At 40.5% G+C, this 25,783-nt stretch overlaps 1 protein-coding gene across 4 annotated transcripts in view; it reads left to right on the top strand.

The window, feature by feature from the left end:
- LOC116709637 (protein jagged-2-like) overlaps window positions 1-25,783 on the top strand; it is an 81,620-nt gene that overhangs the window by 8,395 nt on the left and 47,442 nt on the right. For all 4 annotated transcript variants that reach the window (XM_032548283.1, XM_032548282.1, XM_032548281.1 and 1 more), the window contains exon 3: window positions 16,884-16,941. In XM_032548283.1, the coding sequence (XP_032404174.1) occupies window positions 16,884-16,941 (58 nt within the window). The remainder of the gene's footprint in view (window positions 1-16,883; window positions 16,942-25,783) is intronic.

Below are 25,783 nucleotides of genomic sequence, written 5' to 3'. Positions count from 1 at the left end.
TTGTAAATGCAATTTAAGTCTACAAGAAACTTGTATTGGTTTTAATTCTAAAATTAAAGCTCATAAAGTTGATTTAACAAGAGACAAGTTGTCTAAACATTTTTTTAAGTTCATTAATCTTGAATTGTGAGTTTTAACTTAATGCTACAATTTAAACCAAATAATTATTTTTGCAATATGCAAGAAAAAACAAACTTCCCTAACCTACTTAAAGAGGAAACATACCGTATCTCTAATATTTTTAGAGGTTATTTTAACTTGATAATGTGACTTGGATATAGTAATATAAATCATTTTAAACTGCAAGAAAAAAATTCTGGTCTGAATTTTATTAAACATAATGGATTCTGCTCACAAACATTTAGTGTGGATAATTATTATTCTCAAGCTTTACAAACTATCAGCTGCAATAAGATACACATTGGCCTTAATAACAAGAGTCAGATCAATGTAGCACACTTCCATCTCACTCACGGTGCAACACAAGATACAAAAACATGCACTCTGTGAAATAGTTCCCACGCCTGCCTTTTTCTTCTTTCAGTTTTTTTTAAGTGCTAACCTAAAAACTCTAGTAACTAGTTTATTCAACTTTTGGAGGTTTGACAAAATGAATAAAAAGTTAACACAGTTTACTAATGTAAGTTTCTTTCATAAACATACACATTTAGGTTCAAAATCCAAAACTGGCTAAATTTATTTGACTTAAAGAGTAGAAGATAGAAGACAACTCAAATGTTTTGCAGTGCAGACGGACAATAGAGACCATACTGACAGGCAGCATCTCTGTATAGTTTGGAGCATGCAACACCTTTGACTGGCAACGTGTAGAGACAGTGGTGAGGACACCTGAGAGAATCATCAGGACTGAACTTCCCTCCATCCTTGACACCACTGCCTGTCCAGGCCTCAGGCAACCGTCAGTATGGTTTGTTCTCCCTGCTGCCCTCTGGGAAAAGATTCAGCACATTCAAATGCAGAACAATCAGATTCCACAACAGCTTCATGCCTCATGCCATAAGACCACTAAACTCCCATTAATTTAATATTTTATTGTATGTATTTATATTTATACATTTATTTATATATTTATTATTGGAGCCTTACAACAGAATTTATTTCAATTTGTACATTTTTAAATGTACAATTGAATGACAATAAAATCTATCTATGTAGCTGTATGTTTTTATGCACCCAGATTTTTTTATATTGTGTACAGTATACCTGTTTAGGTGATACCAGAACAGGTTGAGTCAATCTTACCTCATGGTTCCACGTCAGGCACTAATGATCTAGTCTAGTAGTAAATGTTCTGCTTTGCCAGCAGATTGAATACTGATGACGTTAACTCAGTGTGTGTTTCAGGTTTTTCTAATGGTAGCTTTGGGTCCTTGCATGAATTTCACAGTTTGATGGTAATGTCAATCAGACTTTAAGACAAAAATTACAGATATGGTGTTTCGAGGTTGACCCTGATTATCAACTATTTAACAAACCAAAATGGTGGCTTCTTATTTTTTCTAACGACTTGACAGAAACAAACTGCCCTCACCTACTTAAAGAGGACACACATGTCAGAATCTACTGACAAGATTTGATTACACCTGGATAACAGAAAACATTAAATTACAAAACTATCAATGGAAATTCTGATCATCCATATTTTCAGACATTTTTCTTTCTAAAATATTAAATGAACGACTAATATGAAATGTCTCCATCACTTTAATTTTAGTGAGGCAGTCATGAGAAAATCCATCAGGTACGAGCATTAAGGATCATTAGATTGCTTCCAACTAGCTGAAAATGTTATACATTGTGATATTATATCAAATATTCAGTGCAGGCAGTCCTTTGTGGTTGTTATATTGCACATATTGATATTTTCATGACAACAAGTAGATATATAGAGTAGATATGGTTTCTGCTGTAATTCTGATGCAAGAAAGCTTGGATTGCTTTCTTGCATCAGATGATGAGAATCTAAACAAATCGGAAATGGACAAGCAAGATGTCAAAATAATTCTGCCTGAAAATGAAAGCTATATTAGAAATTTAGCAATTTTTTTCATAGCTGGTTTTATTGGTTTTGCATACTACTCCTTTTTCATGTTTGTATGAAAGAGTATCTTCTCTCTTTGCCCATTTCCTGTCTGATTAATGAAAATAAAGACCACTAGTGCCACAAATATCTTGAAAACAAAATGTATTGGGTGAAGGTTCAGCAAAGTTTCTCAACTAAAGGAGGACTAAAATCTCTGTGTTACTCAACCTCCCCATCACAAAGAAACTACTGTAATCCCCACATTTCTGAAACCATATGAGTGACCTTACAACAAGCCCAGTCTTTTTTAAGGCTAGTGTTGAGGAGTAGGTTGGTTGGTAGATTGTAGATAAATCCATCTGGCATGCTCAGAAGAACATAGTATTTTTTCGTCTTCTCGCTCTTGGTTGGGATCTGGGAAACATTGCTTAGTGGAGGTCCAGTCAGTGTTCCGTTGCTTTTTCTTATGTGATCTGCTACCTTTGCTGCAGTCATTTGTTATTGTCTGAAATAGACAATATTCAGTTAGCGATGCATTGATCAGAGTTTGTTTTTCATTTCTGATCAAAAAAATTGATTGGAAAAAAAGTTAGCCTGCTGTTAACGTTAATTCACTTTTGGGTGATTTTGATTTCTCTTTAACAATCATAGTTAAGAGGATTACTGCCTCTGCCACCATATAACACTTTTATTATTGTTACAAAATTAGTTCCGTCTGAGAGACTATCAGGCAGTATTACTTAAAGAATTAATTTATGTTAATACTTTCCATCGAAAGTGTTAGAATACTTTATTAAATTCAGATACAGTAATACAAAACTTTACATTTTGTTTGTTTCTTTTGATTGAAATGTAGAGAAAATGACTAATACTGAAGTTGGTACTGGACAATGAAATTGTTATACCTTTATATTCCTTAGAATATTAGACATAGGAACCATAATACTAAAGGATCAGCTAGCATTCCTCCTGAGAAAACAGTTTCCTTTCAAATAGATATGTGCAGTATTGAACCAGTTAATGCCTGAATGTCGCCCTGTATCAGCAGCTTATTTCCTAAGCTTTGGTGACAACAGTAACCTTGCATCACTTTGTTAAACTTGCTGAATGCCTCAACCTTAACAGTAGGCCACTGTTGAAATAATTGCTCTTCATGTGGAAGAATTCTGAACACAGGTCAGAATTACAGAATATCATACTGTCTAATGAAGTGTGCAGCTGTGACCTAAAATGTCTGCAATATTCCACCCTGAATTTAACATTTTAGTATTTACAACAGAGCCTTTTGTCAATAACACAAACACATTTCTAATAGAGTATGAACTTATTTTAACTCAAACATGACTAAATGTATACAAATCTGTTTGTGCTGCTAACCTCAGATAACAAAATAGTTTTGTCTTTGCTGCTTCTTGACTTTGTAGTACAACAGCTACACCACACTGATGGTGCAGGAAAATCTGTGGACTCCAACCAAATTTAGACTACCTTCAGTTCCTCTTCCCAGTCAGGACCTTTGCTTTTTAACAATTAGACCTTATTTTTAGATCTGGGAGTTTGATGCTTTCATTTTGATTAATTAATTACATAAATTTTAATGTTGTAAAATTTAAAATTGTAATACAATTAATCACTTTTTATATGTATAAATTTTTTAAATATTATTTCCAAACATTCGTTTCTGATAAATCTGAAGCACAAGTTACAACCAAATAACGACAAACAACAATGCAGCTTCTCTTGGCCCACAGGGGGTGCTTGAAAAAACTATAGTTGTGTTCAAGTTGTGTTAAAGGAGTTGACCTATCACTGAAGCTATCCAAACCTAAAAATAGCATTTAAATGCTAAACATGTTGCAGCATCACAGATGTCCCCAACACTAATGTTGGTCCACATTTCTAAAGAAGGATTTTTTTTTTGAAGGAAGCTACATGAATTACCAGGTATAATAGCACTTTGCAGCTGATGGTCGAATAACCTAAATACCCAGAAAATTTAAAAAACAAACAAACGAACAAACCAATATATATGTGTGTCTGTTTATATATATGCGTTTGTTTGTAATACCTTGTGGGGACCATTTTCCCGACACATACTACGTTGGCTGGTTCCCACAAGGGGAAACGCTGTTTTGGGGTCAGGGGTTAGATTTAGGACTGAGGTGTGAATTGAGTTTTGGTTAGGGTTAGGATTAGGTTAGGGTTAGGATAAGGGTAAGGTTTAGGCTGAAGAAATGAATGGAAGTCAATAGAAAGTCCCCACAAAGATAGCCACGCAAACATGTGTGTATGTGCATGTAAATAATTTTTTTTGGCTCTAGTGGGCTTTATTTCACAGTGAATGAACAGTTGCGCGAGATGGGGAACACAGAGCAACAGGATGTGTTGTGACAGCCATGTGGGGGGCCGAGGCCTCCATGGATGAGTCATACGTTTTACCCCTGCGCCTCCTCCGTATCCCAATATATAGTTTTAATTAAATTGCGATTGATTAATAAGAGACTCTGCAATCAAAAGTATTAATGGAGTCCCACGATATGCAGAATACTCTATTCTTCATGCACACTGCTTTCAATTAGAAAAGACTTGCTAACTTTTCAATGTAACTTTCACTTACCAAATGACATTATTTTTCCCTGCATTTTATCAGGTTGAATAATGTTGAAGAAATGTTTTTGGGGTTTCCCCACGGCATGAATATCAGTTTACCTGTGGGACTATGCAACTGATGTGACCTTAAAGAGGAACAATGACTTTTTTCCACAGCCTTTATCCTGAGATATTGAGTTTTAGAGACAAGTTAGGAAGACAAAGGTGGAGAAGTTGGACACCATAACAGAAACAGAGAGAAATGGAGAGTATCAAGAATGGCTACATAAGGAAATATTTTTGAGGGCCATTACAATACCGTAATGTCTTTAGAGAGCAGTAGGCAGAATCTGGTACTTGCAGCTGCTTTATGTGTTGGTCAATAAATCACTAGAATCCATCTAGTTAGGTTTTATAGTCTGTGTGTGTCATCTGTCAAAGTTTCAAATGTCTTACATTTCTGTTACTTGCAAGCAAAAACATAAAAACTAAAAAGGTATTCTACAATATAGTGATCTATGAAGAATTTGTTCATGGGAACTCCACTCTGAACAAATTCTTTTGAGTGTATTCTCGCATAACACGATCAACAATAATGTTTAAAGTAATTCTGTGTTGCTTAATGAGTTGCACTGTTAGATTTCAGTGCAGTGGTAACATGAGAATGTAATAAATAATCGTGAACACAGTAAGAAAGTACATGTAGCTGTACATTTACCTTAGCGGGAGTCATAAATATAACTTAACGGTTGTTTTTCTTCTATAGAGTTTTAGTGGATCAGAGCAGTTCCACTTGGAAGGTCTGGGGGTCGTCCTTAGCCATGCTTTTATTGTGTTTTAACAAACATTTAAGTGATGCTGATGTACGTCTCCAAGACTGTAGACATACAGTATGTTGCACCCTGGAAGTATTTTATTTAGATTATTACTATTTTTTTAAAGTTATGGATAAAATGCCATTTTATTAATTTATTTTTGTCATGAGGTGCGGGTGGTGAGAGTGGTGAGGCAGAGGCAGCGGACCCAGGTATGATGAATTATGATGATTTAATGGTGAAGCACAGTCCAAACAACGAGTAGCAGGCTCACGGAAACACTGAGGACGACTAGACTGGACATTGACGAAAAATTGACGAGGACCCGACGAGGAACAAGGAACACAGGTGGAGTTAAATACACGGGAGGGTAATCACAGAACGAGACACACCTGGGAACAATCAAGGGGAGGACAGGACAACGAAGAGACTCAAGGACACAAAACACTCTAAATGAACACAGAAAACACAGATCCTGAGAGTACCCCCCCCTCAAGGGCGACTACCAGACGCCCACAAAACAAAAACACAACAAGGGTGGGTGGAGGGGCGCCGGACGGCGGGCCAGAGTCCAAAATAACACAAAACAACCCACCGTTGTGGGCGGAAACACAGGGAGGGCCAAGAGTCCAAAAACAACAAAAAACTACCCACAGGGTGGGCGGAGGCAAAGGAGGCGGGAACCACGGAGGTGGTCTGGCGGTCGTCCGCGGCGGCGGGAACCACGGAGGTGGTCCGGCGGTCGACCGCGGCGCTGGAGGCGGGAACCACAGAGGCGGTCCGGCGGCCGTCCGCGGCGCTGGAGGCGGGAACCACAGAGGCGGGAACCACGGAGGCGGTCCGGCGGCCGTCCGCGGCGCTGGAGGCGGGAACCACGGAGGCGGTCCGGCGGCCGTCCGCGGCGCTGGAGGCGGGAACCACGGAGGCGGGACCCCAGGAGGCGGTCCAGCGGCCGTCCGCGGCCCTGGAGGTGGTGATGATGAGCCCTGGGGGCCGCCCACAGACGGCGACGACGAGCCCCCCGAGGCAGGGTCTCTGGTGGAGAACATGGGGTCTCGGTCGGAGCACAGGGGGTCTCGGTCGGAGCACAGGGGGTCTCGGTCGGAACACTGGGGGTCTCGGTCTCGGATGGAACACTGGGGGTCTCGGTCTTGGACGGAACACTGGGGGTCTCGGTCTCGGATGGAACGCAGAGGGTCAGGGTCTCGGGTGGAACGCAGAGGGTCAGGGTCTCGGTAGGAACGCAGGGAGTCTCTGGAGGAACACAGGGAGTCGGGGTCTCAGGAGGAACACAGAGGGTCAGAGTCGGAATGCAGGGAGTCTCTGGAGGAACACAGGGAGTCGGGGTCTCAGGAGTCAGGGTCTCAGGAGGAACACAGAGGGTCTGGGTCTCAGGAGGAACACAGAGGGTCAGGGTCTCAGGAGGAACGCAGAGGGTCAGAGTCGGAACGCAGGGAGTCTCTGGAGGAACACAGAGGGTCAGGGTCGGAACGCAGGGAGTCTCGGAAGGAACGCAGAGGGTCAGAGTCGGAACGCAGGGAGTCTCTGGAGGAACACAGAGGGTCAGGGTCGGAACGCAGGGAGTCTCGGAAGGAACGCTGGGGGTCTGGGTCTCGGAAGGAACACTGGGAGTCTGGGTCTCGGAAGGAACACTGGGAGTCTCGGAAGGTGCGCCGGCTGGAACGCCGGCTGATTCGGCCTCAGGTGCGCCGGCTGGAGGTGAGCCGGAGCGGAGCCTCGGGGCCGGCTGCGGGGGCGAGCCGGAGCGGAGCCCGGGAACCGGCTGCGGGGGCGAGCCGCAGCGAAGCCTTGGAACCGGCTGCGGGGGCGAGCCGCAGCGAAGCCTTGGAACCGGCAGCGGGGGCGAGCCGCAGCGAAGCCTTGGAACCGGCTGCGGGGGCGTGCCGCAGCGAAGCCTTGGAAACGGCTGCGGGGGCGTGCCGCAGCGAAGCCTTGGAAACGGCTGCGGGGGCGAGCCAGAGCGGAGCCTGGGAACCGGCAGCGGAGGTGACAGCTCCGGAAGGCGACGAGGGGCCGGGTCCACCGGCGGCTCACGTCGCTGTCTCCGGGCTGACAGCGGAGGTGACGGATCCGGAAGGCGACGAGGGGCCGGGTCTGCCGGCGGCTCACGTCGCCGTCTCCGGGCTGACAGCGGAGGTGACGGATCCGGAAGGCGACGAGGGGCCGGGTCCACCGGCGGCTCACGTCGCTGTCTCCGGGCTGACCGTGGAGGTGGCGGCTCCGGAAATCGACGAGGGGCCGGGTCTGCCGGCGGCTCACGTCGCTGTCTCCGGGCAGACAGCGGAGGTGGCGGCTCCGGAAAGCGACGAGGGGCCGGCTCCGCCGGCGGCTCAGGTCGCTGGCTTCCCGGACGGAGGTATCGACGGGGGCCATATCCGGGGGGTGCTAACACCAGCCTTGTTCCCCGGAAAAGCTCCCGCTGCAGGTCGGCGAGAGCCTCCGCCAGCTCCCTGTCCTCCCTGCCGGACCTCCGCCACGGGCCGCTCTGCCCTTTAGGCGGTAACCTCACTCCAGCTGGGTCCATCATAGCAGCCTCACCTTTCGGTCTGGTCGGGTCCTTCTGTCATGAGGTGCGGGTGGTGAGAGTGGTGAGGCAGAGGCAGCGGACCCAGGTATGATGAATTATGATGATTTAATGGTGAAGCACAGTCCAAACAACGAGTAGCAGGCTCACGGAAACACTGAGGACGACTAGACTGGACATTGACGAAAAATTGACGAGGACCCGACGAGGAACAAGGAACACAGGTGGAGTTAAATACACGGGAGGGTAATCACAGAACGAGACACACCTGGGAACAATCAAGGGGAGGACAGGACAACGAAGAGACTCAAGGACACAAAACACTCTAAATGAACACAGAAAACACAGATCCTGACAATTTTATATACTTTATTTGCCTATGGAATTTTATTGTTTAAAACATTATGTCTAGTTATTTTGTTCAGGCGCAGAAGTTTTACAGAATCTGATCTTTGTACTACGTCACTATTAGCAGAAGTAGCATCTGTAGCATAGATTAAGCTGTGTAACTCTTGATCTGTGCATCCATGCCTGGCTGATCCAGAGAGAACAATTCCAAAAAGTATGTGAAGGGTGGGGCAAATAAAGCTGCCTAAACAGAAGATGGAGTCCTGTCTGTCTTATGCGTGAAACACATACATTCCGTAAGGCAGCGACATAAATCTCCAGAAGAAGGCTCCCTTATGCCTGTTTACTTCTAACTTGGATCCATCTATCACACTAACCACACACCTCAAGACTGTCTCTTCCATGTCTTTCACCATGCTCTTATTATTCTTTGCCACTCGTGACTTCCTAAAGCTGCCAGCTCTAGTGCAACGTAAGCCCAGTTAAGGGTTTCTCTTTTAAATAGTGATCCTGCATTAGCAGTTATTTCATATTTTTGTAAAGTTTTTGTTGTGATTTTACAATCTTGCTGCTTTAAAAAAAACTGAAAGAAACTGATATCATGCCTATATACATGTGGTCATGTCAGTTCAGCTCAGTCTTGGCATTTGTTGGCAGCACCTCAGTGAACTGTTCTCTGAATTTGGCTCTCTTACTCTGCTGATCACTTCTGTCAGTTGTGAAGTTGGCTACCCAATAGTTGTAGTTGTACAACAAGATAAATAGTAGATTTAGACATCTGGTGTGTTTCTGACAGGTGGGTGTATATGCTCCAGGTCCTTGTTCTGTATTCCCTGGCACTGTGATGCGGTACAGTCTTGCAGGATCCGAGTACAGATGATTTAATGAGATGGTAATAAAACTGCTGTACAATGATTTTATCTCTATACATACTGTGGCTTTGTGATTAGACCCGCTGGCTCAGGAACAAACAGTTGTGCTAGGGTCTAATAATCCAGAAACTACAGGTCCTCACACACACGTTGGTCTCACTGTAAAAGACTAATTCACATAATTCTTCTGTCACTAAGCGTGACCTGGAGCTTTTTACAGGTTTGGTGTGAGAAAAGTGAATTGGGTCATTTCAGCATCTGTTTTTATACAGCACGGTATAAAAACCTGATTAGATTAGACGGTGGGCCTGTTTTGTTAATAACGTGCTAAATTAACCATCCGATCTCCTCTCTGCCAGGAGCAACATGTTTTATTCATGGTAATAGACTAACAGGTGCAAGTTGTCAAGTTGCACCTGCTTTTTTCCTTCCTCTTATTTCAAACAGATGAAAACTTGTTGGATCTCTGGTGCTGCTGTAAGCTTCATAGCTGAGGTTTAGTCTAGCTTTGTCCTCCAGAGTGAAATGGCTCCTGTAGGTGAATTGATCCCAGACAGTGTCATTTATTGGTTTGTGACCATTAGCTAGCTGGTTAAAGGGACATACTGTACAATTAGTTATAAAAATTGACCTTATTTGGGAAATATTTATCTTAGATGTAAAAACAAAACAATAAATACTGTAGGTTATTTAGTTTTTATAAATTTTAATAAAATATTTTCACAGGAATGTTGCCATGTTGTTCACGCTGCAATGCATTCTGGGTAAAGGACGTGTAATGATCCAACTGCCTGGCTCCTCCAGCCAAAACAATGATGAGTAACTTTATTAAGTCTTTTCAAATTGAACCAGAGCTCCTTGAAACCAATCAGAATGTAGAAATCAGAAGAGGTGATGATGAGAAGGAGGACCAAACAGAGGAAGAGGACAGAGTAATTATGAGTTTTGGCATATCAAAAACAGCAATTTTTAGGTAATAGGAAAATTGCAACGTATTTAGGCTAACATGTTCAACTAGTCCTGGATCCTTTTAAGTCTTCACCATGAGGTTATTATCATGACATTAATGTAATTATGTTTTTGCGATCAACTGTTTTTATTTCAGTGCTTTTACATCCACAAAAACATGTACAATACAGCATAATTACAATAGGAAGACATAGAAATAGGAAGACATAGAAATAGAAAGATTTATGTAACCCGCCTGCCCCCCAACCCTCAACCCCATTCCCCAAGATCTCAAAATGATGATTTCATTTGTAGATCTTTATCAATAAGATTAAATTGACTCTGGAAGTTGTGTGAAGCTATATGAAATATGAAGGGAGAAATGTCAATCCCGAGGTATCTAAAATGGCTCACCACTGGGATGCCAGATGGCAAGGAGAGTGTTCTTGCGACTAAATTTAGATGCAACAATGACGACTTGCTCCAGTTAATTTTATAACCAAATAGTGAGCCAAACAGATCAAAGATGGATAGTAAATGTGTTAAAGAGAACCCTGTGTATAGAGTAAAATAATGTCTGCATATAAAAGTATGCAATGCTCAATGCCCTTGACTGAGATAGACAGAACTGAGGGGTGTTGTCTAATTTTCTGGGCCAGAGGTTCAAGGGAGAGGGTAAGAAGTAATGGGGCGAGGGGATAGTCCTGGCATGTGCCCCTTAGTATGGGGAATAGAGACGAACAAGTATTACCAGTATACACCATCGCAAATGGCTTAGCATAAAGAACCTTTACTATTTGGAAAAATTGTGGACCTAGTTTGAAATTGTCTAGAGATAAGGCCACTCCAGTCTGTCAAATGGTTTTTCGGCTTCGAGAGACAAGACAGAGCATGGGGAATCAGTTGTCTTTGCTATGTGAATAATGAATAGCGCCGTAGATTTTCAGATGCCAATCTGCCTCTTATAAATCCGGTCTGATCATTATCAGTCTAGATAAATAACTTTTAAGTCGCGTTGCAAGTACTTTCGCATAGAGTTTGATATTCCCATTTAAGAGGGACAAGGGTCTATAGTTACTGTATTGTGCTGGGTCCTTATTAGGTTTGAGAAGCAATGTGATTATTGCGGCATTGGTACGTGGATTGAATGAACCTTTGTCAGTTACCGCATTAATCATGGTGGGCCGAGTTTATCCCAGAAGGCGAGGTATAACTCTGGAGGGACACCGTCCCAACCTGGGGATTTGCCTTTCCTCATAGAGGCAAAGGTTTTTTTCAACACTTGTAACATAATGGAGGCACTAAGTTTTTCTGAATCTTGATCAGCAAGAGTAGGGAGCTGAAGATTCAGAAAAAACTGCTCACATTTTTCAGGATTCAACACTACTTCTAAGGAGTAAAGGGAAGAGTAATACGTTTTGAATGGCGAATTAATTTCACAGGGAGTAAGGGTACCGGTAGGTGTTGAATGGCCATAATGTTAGAATATTTCTCATTCTGTTTCAGTCTGAAGGCTTGCAAATGGCTTGGTCTAGAGCCATTAAAATAATAATTCCTTTTGGTTTTATGAATTAGGAATTCAGCTCTTTGTCTTAACAATGAGTTTCACTCTGCCTAAGTCACAGATATTTTCCCCGATAGCTCACCATTCTGTTTATCCTGTCTTTCTAATTCAAGTTGATTAGTGTAGTTATTGATTAAATATAGAGTAGTCAATGAGAAATAATGCAATGATTCAAAGATGCACCATATACACAGTGACAACCATACTGGAAATCTGTACCCACCCATATAACTCTTTCGCCATGGCCCCAAAGCACTCAAAAAAACGATGGAGGGCAGAACATCCATAATATAACATTTAACATAACAAACAGCTTTTAATGAGCGTAGACTACCCCAAAACATTGGACCCGTGATCCTAGAGCAATTTCCCTCACAACCCACAGACCTCCCCTCTTCAATTAAATCAAGAGTTTACCACTTTATGTAATTATTAATCAAGTAAGGTAGGTCTAATTTTAGTTGGAATCTAGTAATAAGCCCAGCAGTACATGCAAAAATTATAGTAAAAAAAAAAAGAGCTCTGTCAACTACCGTGAAAAAATAAAATGTATAATGTTGTTACAGTGTTCTATCAGATCATCATACGCTATCAGAATAGCATACATGCAGTGAGTATGCATGCCTGTGCATGTGCATTAAGAAGTCCAGTGATAACTAGATAGATATACATGTACATGCATTGTCATGGTTTCAAAGTGTATTTAAAGCAGTTAAAGCTAAAGCTGCAGTCAACTACAAAACACGCCCGTGTAAAACTCGCCTCCCTGTTGCTTGATGATGGTCTGACTAGTTACCACCATCCTGACCATCCAGCTGTTAATAACAAAGTGTATGACGATCTACGTCATGATTCTATGTTGCTGATTAAATAAAATCATATGGTAATGACAGCGTATACGTGTCTGACAGATGTAGCCGTGAGTTCGTGCAAATGGATTTTCTCTCATTATTGTTAGCATTTTTTTACTTTCTTGTGTGCTTATTTTTACTTATCAGTATTTGAGAAGCTGAAATTTTAAAAAGGTTTCCAAAGCTTAGATTTTTAGAGTTTCCATGTAACCTTCTTCTCATGTTCCAATTATGACTTTCTTCATAAGCCACAGCTGTTATGAGATTTTCTTGATTCGTATTTGTCTCACTTTGTCCTGACTCTGTTGGTCTTAAACATCAGTTTAGACATGTTAAAGGAGTAAAGATGCAACACAAGCCACAGTTATTTGGAAGGCAGCACTGCCTTAACCACCATTTTCTCATTCTTCCTTTCGTTTTTGCTGTTATTGCCAGGTACTGTAGTGAAAGTAAATGCTTTACCAGAGAACATGTGGATGGACACATGTTATCTGTGTCCATCTTCTGATTATTTTACATCAAAAGAAAATATTTTATTAAACCAATACCTAGTAGCCATCTCTTAGTAATTAAAAGTGACGCACTGCATTTTTCAGGTTTTGTATGTTCAGACTAGGTCTATATGGTATTAGGACAGCATGAATTCATTTCACAAAACTGATTAAATTACCATATTTTCCCAAGTTCTAACTTGTAAAAACATGACTTTTATTTCTTGGTAGTTACAATCCATCTTGGCAATATCTTGTTTAGTGTTGTTGTTTTTGGTTAGATGATTGAAGATTTCATAAGCCAGACATGTTGGAAGTTTAACAATGTATTCTTTTAAGAAACAAGGATCTCAGTGCTGCTTGGGAGAATTGTATACATCCAAAACAGCCAGATATCCCCTCACCTTTTCAATATCTTGGTTTCACACTAATGAAGGATGGCACAGCATTGTGCAACAGGATAGTCCACGCAATAACTTAAATGTATTGTTGACGAGTAAAGTTGTAGTGCATGGCAGCTGAAATGTTATTGTGCCTCCAAGCTGTACTTTTCAATTGGAATGTTTCACATAGACTAGGTTTCATATATACCTATACTTAAGACTCAAAGGCTAAAAATACTTGTGGTTTCTTCTATATTTTAGAGATTTTAAAAGATACTAAACATGTTGTAACATCAATGTTTTTCTCATTACTGGTCAGGACCCTTGAAACCCTTCAAAGAGGTCAGGAATTTCTTTAAAAAGTTTAATTGTAATCTTTAAAATCCAAAACAGTTGCTGTAAATGCTAACATACAGTATGTTGCATATGTTAGCAACACATAGATCAAGTATTGCTACACTTGATCTATGACTTTTAATTGTACGTGACATAGATGTGATGACTGACTTTGCAAACTCAATTTAATCAAACCTGTGTGATTTGTTGTCCAAACATTGAACTGAGATAGTTGAAAGATGACAGGTCATCCATTCTTTTTCCTATTGATGACATTCCTGCTCTTATTCTTAGAATCAGACTAAAGAAAAAAAGCATAAGAAGACATTTGTGTAAGTCTTCTTAGAAGACAGTAAAACTGTGCCTGGTCAGTGGATGTCCATGGAGTGACACTCCAGACCATGAAGGCTGCAACCTTTAGATCTGTCCCTGGCCCAACACACCTGACCCAAACGGCAGACTAACTGCCTCAGCATGCAGTCACATTCTAGTCCAGATAGTAACTAATGCTTGATTAAGATGTTCTAATGCAGAGGCACATGTAAAGGTAGCTACATCCCAAGGCCGTGAATCAGCTTGTCTAAATGATTTTCATCAGACCGCTGTCCTTTTAAGTTCTCTGCTGTTGGAGAAGTTCCACTGAGGCAATAACCTATTAACATGTGATAAACCAACTTCCTGCATGTAAGCAGCTCCAGACTATACAGTTGGTCTCTAGAGAACTGTGTGTTGAGGTTTGCTCATCCTGCTCAGTTTAAAGCAGTAATTTATTCAATAAACAGGTGAAGGCAGTGAGAAGTGTGTTGGTTTCTTCCTGTCTAATGAAAACTTAAATCCCTCAGACTTTTGAAGATTAGTTGTGAGGTGTTAGGTTTCTCCAAGCATGCCTGATCTCGTCTCTGTCTTTGTTCACTCTTAAAGCCATTGCATTGTGGGTAGTATGGACTTGAATCTTTGTTCCTCAGTCCATCATGGTGCTCAAAAACACACACTTAGACACACCTTGAAATGTGACAAGCAGTTCAAACTGCAGAGAAGCTGTGTGGCAGCTGCATCGGTTTTAGACCTGGGCTCTGTGACAACATATGGCATATAAATCATGATCATGTACACATTTTCAGAGTTATGATTGCTTACAAATTACAGCTCTGTGTTTAGTAGCAAATCTAAATGGCAACCGTCACTAGCTGACCTTATGTCAAACGACTCATGTCTGATATTTTATATGAAATATGAAAGCATATTTGGTTGAGGATTCAAATTGTTGTCAGCCCTCCAGTTATCTTGGGGCATGCTCTGTCCCACTCTCTTGCAGTCTGAATGAACTGCAGTGACTGCACATGTCATAGAGCAAAAGTTTCCTTTTAAATAGCCTCTTCCATTGGGTGCTTCCTCTGTTTCTTTGAGCACCTCACTAAGAGTGGGAATTGGTACATTTGTGTCTCTTTCACTGAGCTATAGCCTCCACAACACAGAGTGTGATTGCCCTACCTGTGTATAGTGCATTCACCAATATGTTTCTTCTGAAAATAAAAATATTTCAGAGTGGCTCTAATCAAAATCTGACACCTGTTGGTTTGAGCCATTCTCCCCCTAATCTTTCTATGTACAAATATGTTCAGCTCTTCAGCCTGCTTGATGAGGCAACAAGTGCCAACATCATGAAAGCATATTTGGTTGAGGATTCTATTCAACATATGGACATTTCCCAACCACTAATCTATGTGCATGTAACATTTCTGGTTTTTATTTAGGTCTATGTCTCTAACATCAAGCAGCTCAACTTTGTTTCTTCTCCTGCAGTCTTCAGTCGCTCTGCACCAGATTTGGGTCACAGGAACTCACAGTTGCTTGAGTCCTGTTACCCAGGAACTCATGCAGCCGACAGAAAGCAAGGTCCATCTCCAATTTGCTTGCAGATGCTGATGAAAATAAAGGGGAAAGAAAAAAAGCCCTGCACCTGAATCAATCTGGAGTTTGAGTTGTTGATGGATTACATCTCCTCTGGAAAGTAGGGCATTGAGTGCAGCCATGCTGGGCTTCTTGACAGAAGATAAACAGTAGACAGCATCTATTTATATAATACTTAAAAAATAGATTTAAAAAATAACTGTGTCATCAGTGATTAACCATAGACGTTCACATCAATATTTTTACCAATTTGAAGTAGCCCATAATTGTAAAGTCCCAGACCTTATTAGCTATTTTTCCAGTTTGCTGAAAAGTCTCCTCTGCTTGGAGCAGCTTCTTCTGCATACTTGCTGTCCCTTCACTGCTTCTAGTAAAATACAAACAGGACTTCTTAAGACTTTCTTTCAAAAATGACCTTCTTCTTGACACTTGCCAAAATTACAAGGGGTATTATTACTATTATAGCACTCTTGTCCAATAAAAGAACCCCTCACTACTGAAGATAAGTAAAGGAAAAATCATAGCTTCTGTGACCAGGAGAAAAAAAAAAGAAATGAACATGTCTAACCTTGATCAATATTTGGCTGATAGTACCCTGAGTTATTACCTCAAATGAAAATGATTTTTAAGATTCATTATGCAAGGCAACATTTGAAAACCAGTTGCTGGTTTCCAGGTGAATGTTTGCTGTGTCTTTAGCTATGTAGCAGCACTAGTTAACTAGCCCCGAGCACAGGGAAGCTAATGAGTGACAGCAGTGTGGGAACAGCAGATTTTTTCCCACCATTATTCCTACAATAGAATGTGTGTATGAAAATATTCATGAGAAGATTTAAGAGTTTCTAAAATTTCTGTGCTTAAGGCATGTCAAGTAAGGCATGGATGACTGTGCCCCGGAAGGGTATAGAGTGATTGGAAGGTTGTCTGTTTGATTCCTCCTGTCACTTGTGGTTGAGCCCTGGATAAGGCACTAACTGCCAAGTTGCCTACCAATCGATGTGTTAAGTTGTGCATATTGCTGACTGTGGTTTTAGTGTAACGTTCTATATAGGTTTAGTCCATTCACCATGTAAATGTCTGTATCTTACAATGGACATCCCGAAGTGGCAGTAAGACCATTCATGCATACATTTTTTGCATTAGTGTGCACTGTGATAACCTTTGCTCTCCCCTCTTTCTCTTTCAGCAAGATTACACTTTGATAGTGGAAGCTTGGGATAAGGACAACAGCACACATGGCAGTGGTAAGAGTCTTCCTGTTTTTATCAAAATGTTCTAAGTTATTAAATGTAAGTATTTAAGATACAATGAAAAAACTCAGAAATAGCAGAAGCAGCCATCTGATGTTACCTTGGTTAAACAAATGTGAGATTCTACACAGAACTGGAAGACTTGATCAAGACTGTCTTATCACACAATCAAAAAGGTATTGGTTTAAAGTGGCCTTTCAAACTATGCAGGTACAGGACTAATTTCACTTTGAATCATGATACATTTTTACTGTCTTCAGCCAACCTCTTTATAAGGTGTGCCTCTATTCAACTTAGAAGATGTGAATTATCTTTCATCGGCAGCTTCCCAACCTATGACATCACAATCTGGACTTTTCCAAACTGCAAATTTTTGCTCATTTAAAAGTCTGAATTTGAACAATATTATGAAAAAATATCTCTTTCTTTAATTTGGCAATTAAAACTAATTTGTTTTATAATAGCTAATCTCAAACTGGAACTGTTTGGTCTGATTTCAGGTCTGTAAAGGAAAAAGATCTGAACGTTGCTCAAACAGTTCTTCTGCTTTATGTAACTGTTGACGTACTGATGAAAATATTTGTTTCTTAAAAACACTGTTTGACAAATAATGAGGTACATCTGTAAAGATGAGGCTTTGGGAGGATCTTTATAAGATAATAAGGTAAGGACATTCAGTCTCGGGTGGTTTTCGACAATGTTAAATAGGAAGACCTGAAATTAACGTGGTGTACTTTCTTTTTTGACAGTGGCTCTAGATGTTGTAACTAAATATATTTGTTAGATAAACACCTTAGAGACGTCTGAATATGTCATCTTGTCAGCTTCTTTCTGTAGAAAAACTTGAGGTAGAGGGATTATTGTTACTTAAAAATTACTAAGTGTGTTTTTAGTGTGCCTGCAACATGCACATGCAATTGTTCTTTTTGCATTTGTATCCTGTTTACAAAACACCTCTGATCTCAATTTTCCACCCGACCTGGGAGAAAAATGGCTAAAGGAGGGATGCAATCTATGTGATTAGTCAAAACTGTAGTAGGTGTTTGCTGACTCTTCCGTAAAGAATTTAGGAACTAGGGCGCCTAAAGTTTCTGACTTTTTTACATCTTGTTCACTGAAACGAGAGACAGCGTCAGTAATATAATTTAGATAGCTTTTTGAAATCATATGAATCACCTTATTAAGCATTTATAAGCTAGTTTTAGTGAAACACCATGGCTCTTAAACTCAATTTCTGATTTTATTCTTATTTTTAAAAATTTCTAACCAATTGATAAATGACAAAAAATTATAGCTGTAATTAATCACAATCAATCACTTTGCTTAACTTCATCAGTTTAAAAAATAATGTTGAAGAAAATGTTTTATTGTCACAAACCAAACATTGTCTCAAGATGATCAGTTCTCCAGGTTTTCGTATTCAGGTAGGCTTAAAAGATTGTTGTTTCAAACTTTAATTAAGAAATGTTAACTACAGGCTAGAGCCTTGGAGTATGTACATACTAGCTTGGTTTTACCCAAACTTCCATCAAATTGTCTTTTAAAGCAAAATTTGCAGCTAAGCACAACAATCTGACTCTCCTCACTCATCTTTTCACTCGTGTTTGCGACTTTACATTGTTGACCACAGTACAAGCGGGAGTAACACACTACTACACGTTACTAGATAACCCTCCGTGGAAGAGAGGCTTCTAGGTCAAAATAAATAATGCCATTGATCTCTGTTACATAATGTCAACAAGTTAAGCTTTTTAGATTAACCAGTACTGCCATTTCACTGAGAAATATTGTCTCATATTTTTCTCTCACATGATTTGCTGCTTCTTTCTGAAACTTTGCGCCGACTGAATTGGGCAAGAAGGCTTTAATTCACTCTGTTGCATCTTCATGGAACTTGTTACAAGAAACTTTCAGATTGACTGAACTCATCTCGTTTAGTGCTTTTAAGTCAGTTCTTGAAGCAGATTCTATGACATGTACCTGTTTTTGATAGCTTGACTGTCATGATCTTACTTTTCGTTGCTTCATTTCTTGATTCTCATTTGTATTTAGCCGCACCTGTGCTCCCTGCTGGTCATGAGATCCTCTGTTTTGTTTGCCTGCTTTTGCTGTTCAGATTAGGTTTGCCTAGTGACTTTTGAACCTGTTTTCACTTCATCCTGGGTCTTACTGTGTCACCTCCTCATCATTCTCCCACACATCCACCATTAGCACATTTAACAGTGAGTGAATGAGGTTGATTGACAGCGCTAAGACTGTCCTACTAGTTCTGATTGGTTGTTTTGGCCAGAACGTTGCATTACTCTAGCCAGTAATAGTAGTTCAGTTTTTGCCTAAGTCTTTTTTCCAGTCTTTAAATAAATTGTTCTCCTCTTTTCTCTGGGCAAATAAAAATGCTAGAGTTCGCAGAGAGTTTCTAGAAAGGCCCAGAGATAAAGGCGGTCTGGCTTTACCTAATATGAGAAACTATTACTGGGCATCTAATATCCAAAAAATTATATATTGGTATCAAAGCCCGCAGCTGGATTGGTGTAGGATTGAAGCAAACTCCTGCACCTCTTCCTCTCTTTCTGCTTTGGTTACTACTGGATTACCACTTTCACCCTCTAAATTCACCCATAATCCTGTAGTATCCTCCTCTCTTAGGATATGGATACAATTCAGACAACACTTTAATTTAAAAGAATTTTCTTTATATAGCCCTATTTGTAATAATCACCTTTTCCCGGCTGCCAGGATGGATCACACCTTCGCTTTATGGAGGAGGAATGGTTTGGAAACTTGTGACCATTTTTATATAGACGGTGTTTTTGCCAACTTCACTGACCTTTCGGCCAAATTCCAATTACAAAAAACTGATCTTTTTAGATATTTCCAGGTCCGTCATTTTATTCAAAGTCAAAGTCCAGTATTTCCTGCCTCTCCAGCAGACTCGGGGCTTGAGAGGATTTTGCGTAACCCTTTGTATCTCAGGAGGCACATTGCAAACATCTCAAATATAATAACATCTCTTCAGGAAACAACATTAGATGAGCTTAGAATTGCATGGTCTGAAGAACTTGGTTCTGTTATTTCTGAACATTTCTGGGAACGTGCTCTGGAAAGAATCAATGGAACATCGTCCTGTGCACGGCTTAGCCTTATACAGTTAAAAATCCTCCATAGAACTTACTATACCAAATCTAAACTCTCAAGAATTTATAAGGACATTGATGACAGATGTGAGCGGTGCCATTCTGCCCCAGCAAATATGACCCATATGTTTTGGAATTGCCCGAAATTAACCGAATTTTGGTCATCCATCTGTAAAACATTGAATGAAGCATTTAATACCAAAATCAAACCGTTTGCAGGATTGGCCATCTTTGGAGTATTGTTTGAGGAGCACATGCTATCTACTGATCAAATGAATGCGTTCGCCTTTGCTTCCTTGGTAGCCCGTAGACTTATAGTCTTACTCTGGAAATCCTCTGAACCACCTAAAGTCTCGGTTTGGCTCACTGATTTAATGTCTCTCTTGAAATTAGAAAAAATTAAATACTTTATTAGAGGCTCAACAAGACAATTTCACAGGGTGTGGGACCCTATGATGGAATACTTTAAAAATCTTAAAAATATAGAATCACCTCCATAAGCCTATAGAGCCCTAAGATGTGTATGTATATGTTTGTATGTATGTATATATATGTATGTATGAATATATATATATATAATTGATGATGACAAATTGTTGTATTGTCGACACGTAATGCTCCCCGTCATTTTTTTTTTTTTTTTTTTCTTTCTTTCTCTTCTGTTGAATGTGGGTGGGTGGGGTCGGGTTGTTAAAAGATAAAGCAAATTTAATTCATGTTACCGTATTTTTATGTACCTTACATTGTACTTTTTTTTGAATAAAAATATAAATAAAAAAAAATAGTAGTTCAGGGAGCAGGTGGAGGAGATTGAGTGTTTTCACAGATTATCTGTCTCATAACAAATTGGCACGACATGGTGACAGTGTTAACAAATATGAAGAAAACATATTTTTTATTAAAGCTATATACTGCAGCTTGAATAAAATGCAACTACATAGCATTTTTTTCAGAAGTCTGGATTGCTTCATGTATATTTTGCATGTTGCCTATGACTGTTGCTTGTGGGGAGAGACATTTCAGTAATCTAAAACTAATAGAAAAAAATAAGCAATCTTCTTGCATATTGTATGTGGACTGTTGCATGTAAAATTCATGAGCAGTAAATATTGTGCTAGTTATCAGTATTGAACCAAAGAAAGCAAGGCAGTTGCAAGCCTTTAAAATTGTGACGCTTTTGATAGGTCAGATAGACTCAAAAATTGTAACAGCAGCTGCATGGGGGTGCCCAATTTAATTTTTTGTCATTGGGCCCAAGTTTCCTGGTGGCGCCCCTGCTTACGGCTACCGGACGTAGCAGTATTTCACTGTAATTTGTAGGGTTTTTTGCAAGTCTATATTCATGGTAGAAGTTAGTTCTCTTTTTTCGGCTATAATACAATATTTAGCAAAACTTGTTTACGGACACGCCATCTGCTATCAGAGAGCTGCTCAGTACAGAGGATCGTAATTATGAGTTTAATCATGGGCAGCGACAGGAAAAGAGAGTTAAGTTTTGTAACGTGAGTTAGCAGCACTGCTAGCAGCTCGTTTCTCTGAAGAATAGACAGTAATAAAAAAGAAAAACAGAGAAGCTGGTCAGAGCTGCCGTTTTACGCCGACAGTGTAAAGCACCAGAACTACATAATATTAGCTTGATGTGATGTGAATTTTATTTTTTGTTTGAATTTAAAATAATAATAATTATAATAATAATAATAATAATAATAATAATAATAATAATAATAATAATAATACGGGCTGCACAGTGGCACAGTTGGTAGCACTGTTGCCTTGCAGCAAGAAGGTCCTGGGTTCGATTCCCGGCCTGGGGTCTTTCTGCATGGAGTTTGCATGTTCTCCCTGTGGATGCGTGGGTTCTCTCCGGGTACTCCGGCTTCCTTCCACAGTCCAAAAACATGACTGTTAGGTTAATTGGTCTATCTAAATTCTCCCTAGGGGTGAGTGTGTGTGTGTGAATGGTTGTTTGTCCTGTATGTCTTTGTGTTGCCCTGCGACAGACTGGCGACCTATCCAGGGTGTACCCCGCCTCTCACCCAGAACGTAGCTGGAGATAGGCACCAGCAACCCTTCCGACCCCATTAGGGACAAGGGTGAACAGAAAATGGATGGATGGATAATAATAATAATAATTTGGTTAAAAATTCCAAACTTGAAGAGAGAACCCAAAATGCTTTATGCATGCTCATTTCATTGTGTGGACAAAAAGCCAACCGAAAAAAGTCTCATCTGCATCCAAAGCAACTGAGTCAGCGAAGTAGCTACATATGCTAGTGCGGGTTACTTCTTCAAGTCACCATCCCTCCCCGCAATAGCTGTAGGTAACGGTAAAACAATATTGCCACATTTAAGCTGTGATAGCTGGTGTTCCCACATATTTTATAGCCTAAAACCACTGTGGAAAGCCGGTTAGCGAGTTGCTAACATGTAAACAAATGGCGGTTCCGGTTTGCGGCGGAAGTCGCGCCCATAAATCATGCAAACCCTCATGGGGGCTATGAATAAGGTGGGTAAATAAAATTACCTAACCTTGATTTATTTATTTTTTTAAAAATTTATTTGAGTGTGTGTTCAGTGACTGTTGACTCTTTCAAACATAGTTAAGTTATGTGATATGTTTTTGTGTATAAACATAAACATAAAAGTTTTTTCCCAAGAAATCTAGCTAAAATCTCATCTTGTTCTCAGGAACTCAGTGTGATATATTTTCGAGCTGGATGTATAATAGAAACCTTTAGATCAGGATTTAAAAGAACAGAGAGAAAGCCAGGAGGCTTGAACTGCTTCTCATATGAATGAGTGAAGTGAACTGAGATGAATCAGGGGAGGTGTGTCACTTCAGAGAGAGAGGGTCTGTCTCAACATGCTTCCTGTTCATTAAATCAAAGAAAATGAAGAGCCATCCTAAGAGTCTGCTCTGACTTGTAAAAGACAGATTATTTTGCTCCTCTGTCACCTTCTCCCTCTTTTCTCACTGTTTGTATGCTTTCTCAGGCTGTCTTTAGCTCTAGCAGTAGCACGTTAAGCAATTAATTACAGTCCACAGGCCCTTCTGTCCCGATGTGCTCCTTCCTTTGATGTTTGATTCCTACTCAGCCTTCCAGATTCTCCCAGACCCGGCCTGCTGTGCCGCTGACTCACTCTTTACATGCTCTACCACCTTCACATAAACATTGCATGTTGATGACTGAGGGTCTGCATATCCCAGCTCATGTACAGAGTCTGTCAACACTACACACCCCATAACTCTTCCACTGGTTGTCATTTTACAACCATACACCTCAGTGGGTTTTATTGAGCACTTCGTGTAGTGGTGAATTGGAAGTAAAAGGGTACATCATTTCAAAATTTGGAACAAATAAAAATGGAAAAAGTGTGGTGTGCATTTGTAACTTACTCTAATGCCCCTAAATAACATGCAGTGCAACCAGTTTCCTTCAGAAGGCGACCGTTTAGTAAGAGCTGTTAGATTAGACAACAAACAGCCCCATGATGACCGAGAAACATAGGTTCTTGGTAACTCTAGAGGAACTGCAGATTCATTGCTCAGGTGAAGTACCTGTCACTATTAGTCATGCACTCTACATATCTGACCTTAGCGGCAGGGTGAAAGCCATTGTTGAAAGAAAGCTATAAGAAGTGCTGACTGTAGTTTATACTGCAGCAGACACCATAGACATGTGGGAAAAGATCTGAACAGAGAACAAAACTGAAATTAAATAAATAAATATTAAATGCAGAGTGGCGCAGTTGGTAGCACTGTTGTCTTGCAGCAAGAAGGTCCTGGGTTAGCAGGAGTTTGCATGCTCTCTCTGTGCATGGTGGGTTCTCTCCGGGTACTCTGGCTTCCTCCTACAGTCCAAAAACATGACTGCCTAGGTGTGTCTGCGTGTGTGTCGGGGTGTGCGTGCATGGTTGTTTATCCTGTATGTCTCTGTGTTGCCCTGTGATGGACCGGCGACCTGTCCAGGGTGTACCCGGCCTCTCGCCCGAAACGTTCACTGGAGATAGGCACCAGCACTCCTCCTGACCCCACTAGGGACAAGGGTGTAAAGAAAATGGATGGATGGATGGATGGATAATTTAAACATTGTTTGTGGTGAAAAACTTACACTGCACAATCACCCTGCCCACACTGTCCTAGAGAAAATGGGTTGTGGCAGCATCATGCTGAGGGAATGTTTTCTTTGGGAGGACCAGGGTTTCCATCCCATATGACCAGGGTTTCCATCCCATATGACCAGGGTTTCCATCCCATAAGCTTTTATGAAGTAGAATGGGAAACCTTTTATTCTGGTAGAATGATGAGTTGCCATTAGCTGCAATTTAAACTACAGCTAATGGCTGTTGTTCAAGGTATCGATCGGGATGCTGAATACAAACCACACTGTGACTGTGTATTTAATAGACGTCCTTTTTTTTATCAATTAGTAAACTAATTTGTGTTGGTCTGTCATATAAAATCCCAATAAAACACATATAATCTTAAAATTGTAAAGTCACAGAATCTAAAAAAATGAAAGGGATGTGAAAGCTTACCAACTTTGTGTAGAAACGCTTCATCCATCAGGGGTGACTATTCAGTTAAATAAGGATCTTGGGGATTTAAACCACATCCTTTCCTTCTTGTTGCGTGCAGTTATGCTCACAGAGATTTCCACCTCCTGTATCTGGGAACTCCTGCATTTTCCAGAAATGCTTTTGACATACGTCAGAGAGCAGGTAGAAACCTGTAGAATCGAGTTTACATATGCAGGTGGAACCCACATTAGTGATGTGGTATCATAATTATAGAGAGAGAAAGTTCTCATCTACCCAGGTGTGCAGAGGAAAAGGTATCTAATGACGTTGCAGTGAAGTTTTGTTTTGCCCCAGAGCCCAACGTGAATCCTCTGGTTCTCTGCCAGCACAGGTCTGATGACATTATCCTCCATATTCATGTTGAATACAGCTCCATTATATAATGTGTGTAAGATGTCTACTTGGGACAGATTAATGCTGCCGGACCGCTGATAATATTTAAGCAATTAAGACAAAACCAAATAAATAAATAAATAAAAAGCATGACTAAGCTTGAATATACTGTATGACCGCATTAAACCTTAAACAAACCTGAATGTTAAGTCATTGGATACACTCGGGACAGGTTGCCAGTTCATTGCAGTACATTAAGTCAATAAAAAACTTTAATACAGACATGTAGGCTTAATGAATAGTATTTTAGTATCCTACATGGTTCTATTATAAAAGTTGTACAGTGAAAATAGTTAATAGTAAATGCAGCTTACACAGAGTTGGAAATCATATATACATATCTAAACCTTTAATATATAAGCAGCTATTGCCAAGGTGTTGAGGGGATCCGTTTTGGTGGCCTTAGAATCGCATCCCTGCTTTTTGCAGATAATGTGGTCCAACTGGCTTCAGCGACCGAGATCAGGATCAGTGCCTCCAGGCATCCCAGGGGGGATGTCCTGTCCCAAGTGGAGGAGTTTAAGTATCTCGGGATCTTGTTCACAGACGGATTGGCGCAGTGTCTGCAGTGAAGCAGGCGCTGTACTGGTCTGTCGTGGAGAAAAGAAAGCTGACTCAAAAAGCGAAGCTCTTGATTAACCAGTCAATCTATGTTCCTACCATCTACTATGGTCATGAGCTTTAGGTCATGACCAAAAAAACGAGGTCACGGATGCATGGGGCTGAAA

Source organism: Xiphophorus hellerii, chromosome 19, assembly GCF_003331165.1.
Source record: "Xiphophorus hellerii strain 12219 chromosome 19, Xiphophorus_hellerii-4.1, whole genome shotgun sequence".
Taxonomy (NCBI): Eukaryota; Metazoa; Chordata; class Actinopteri; order Cyprinodontiformes; family Poeciliidae; genus Xiphophorus; species Xiphophorus hellerii.
Note: the sequence above shows the minus strand (reverse complement) of the source record. Positions and strands in the feature narration are given on the sequence as shown.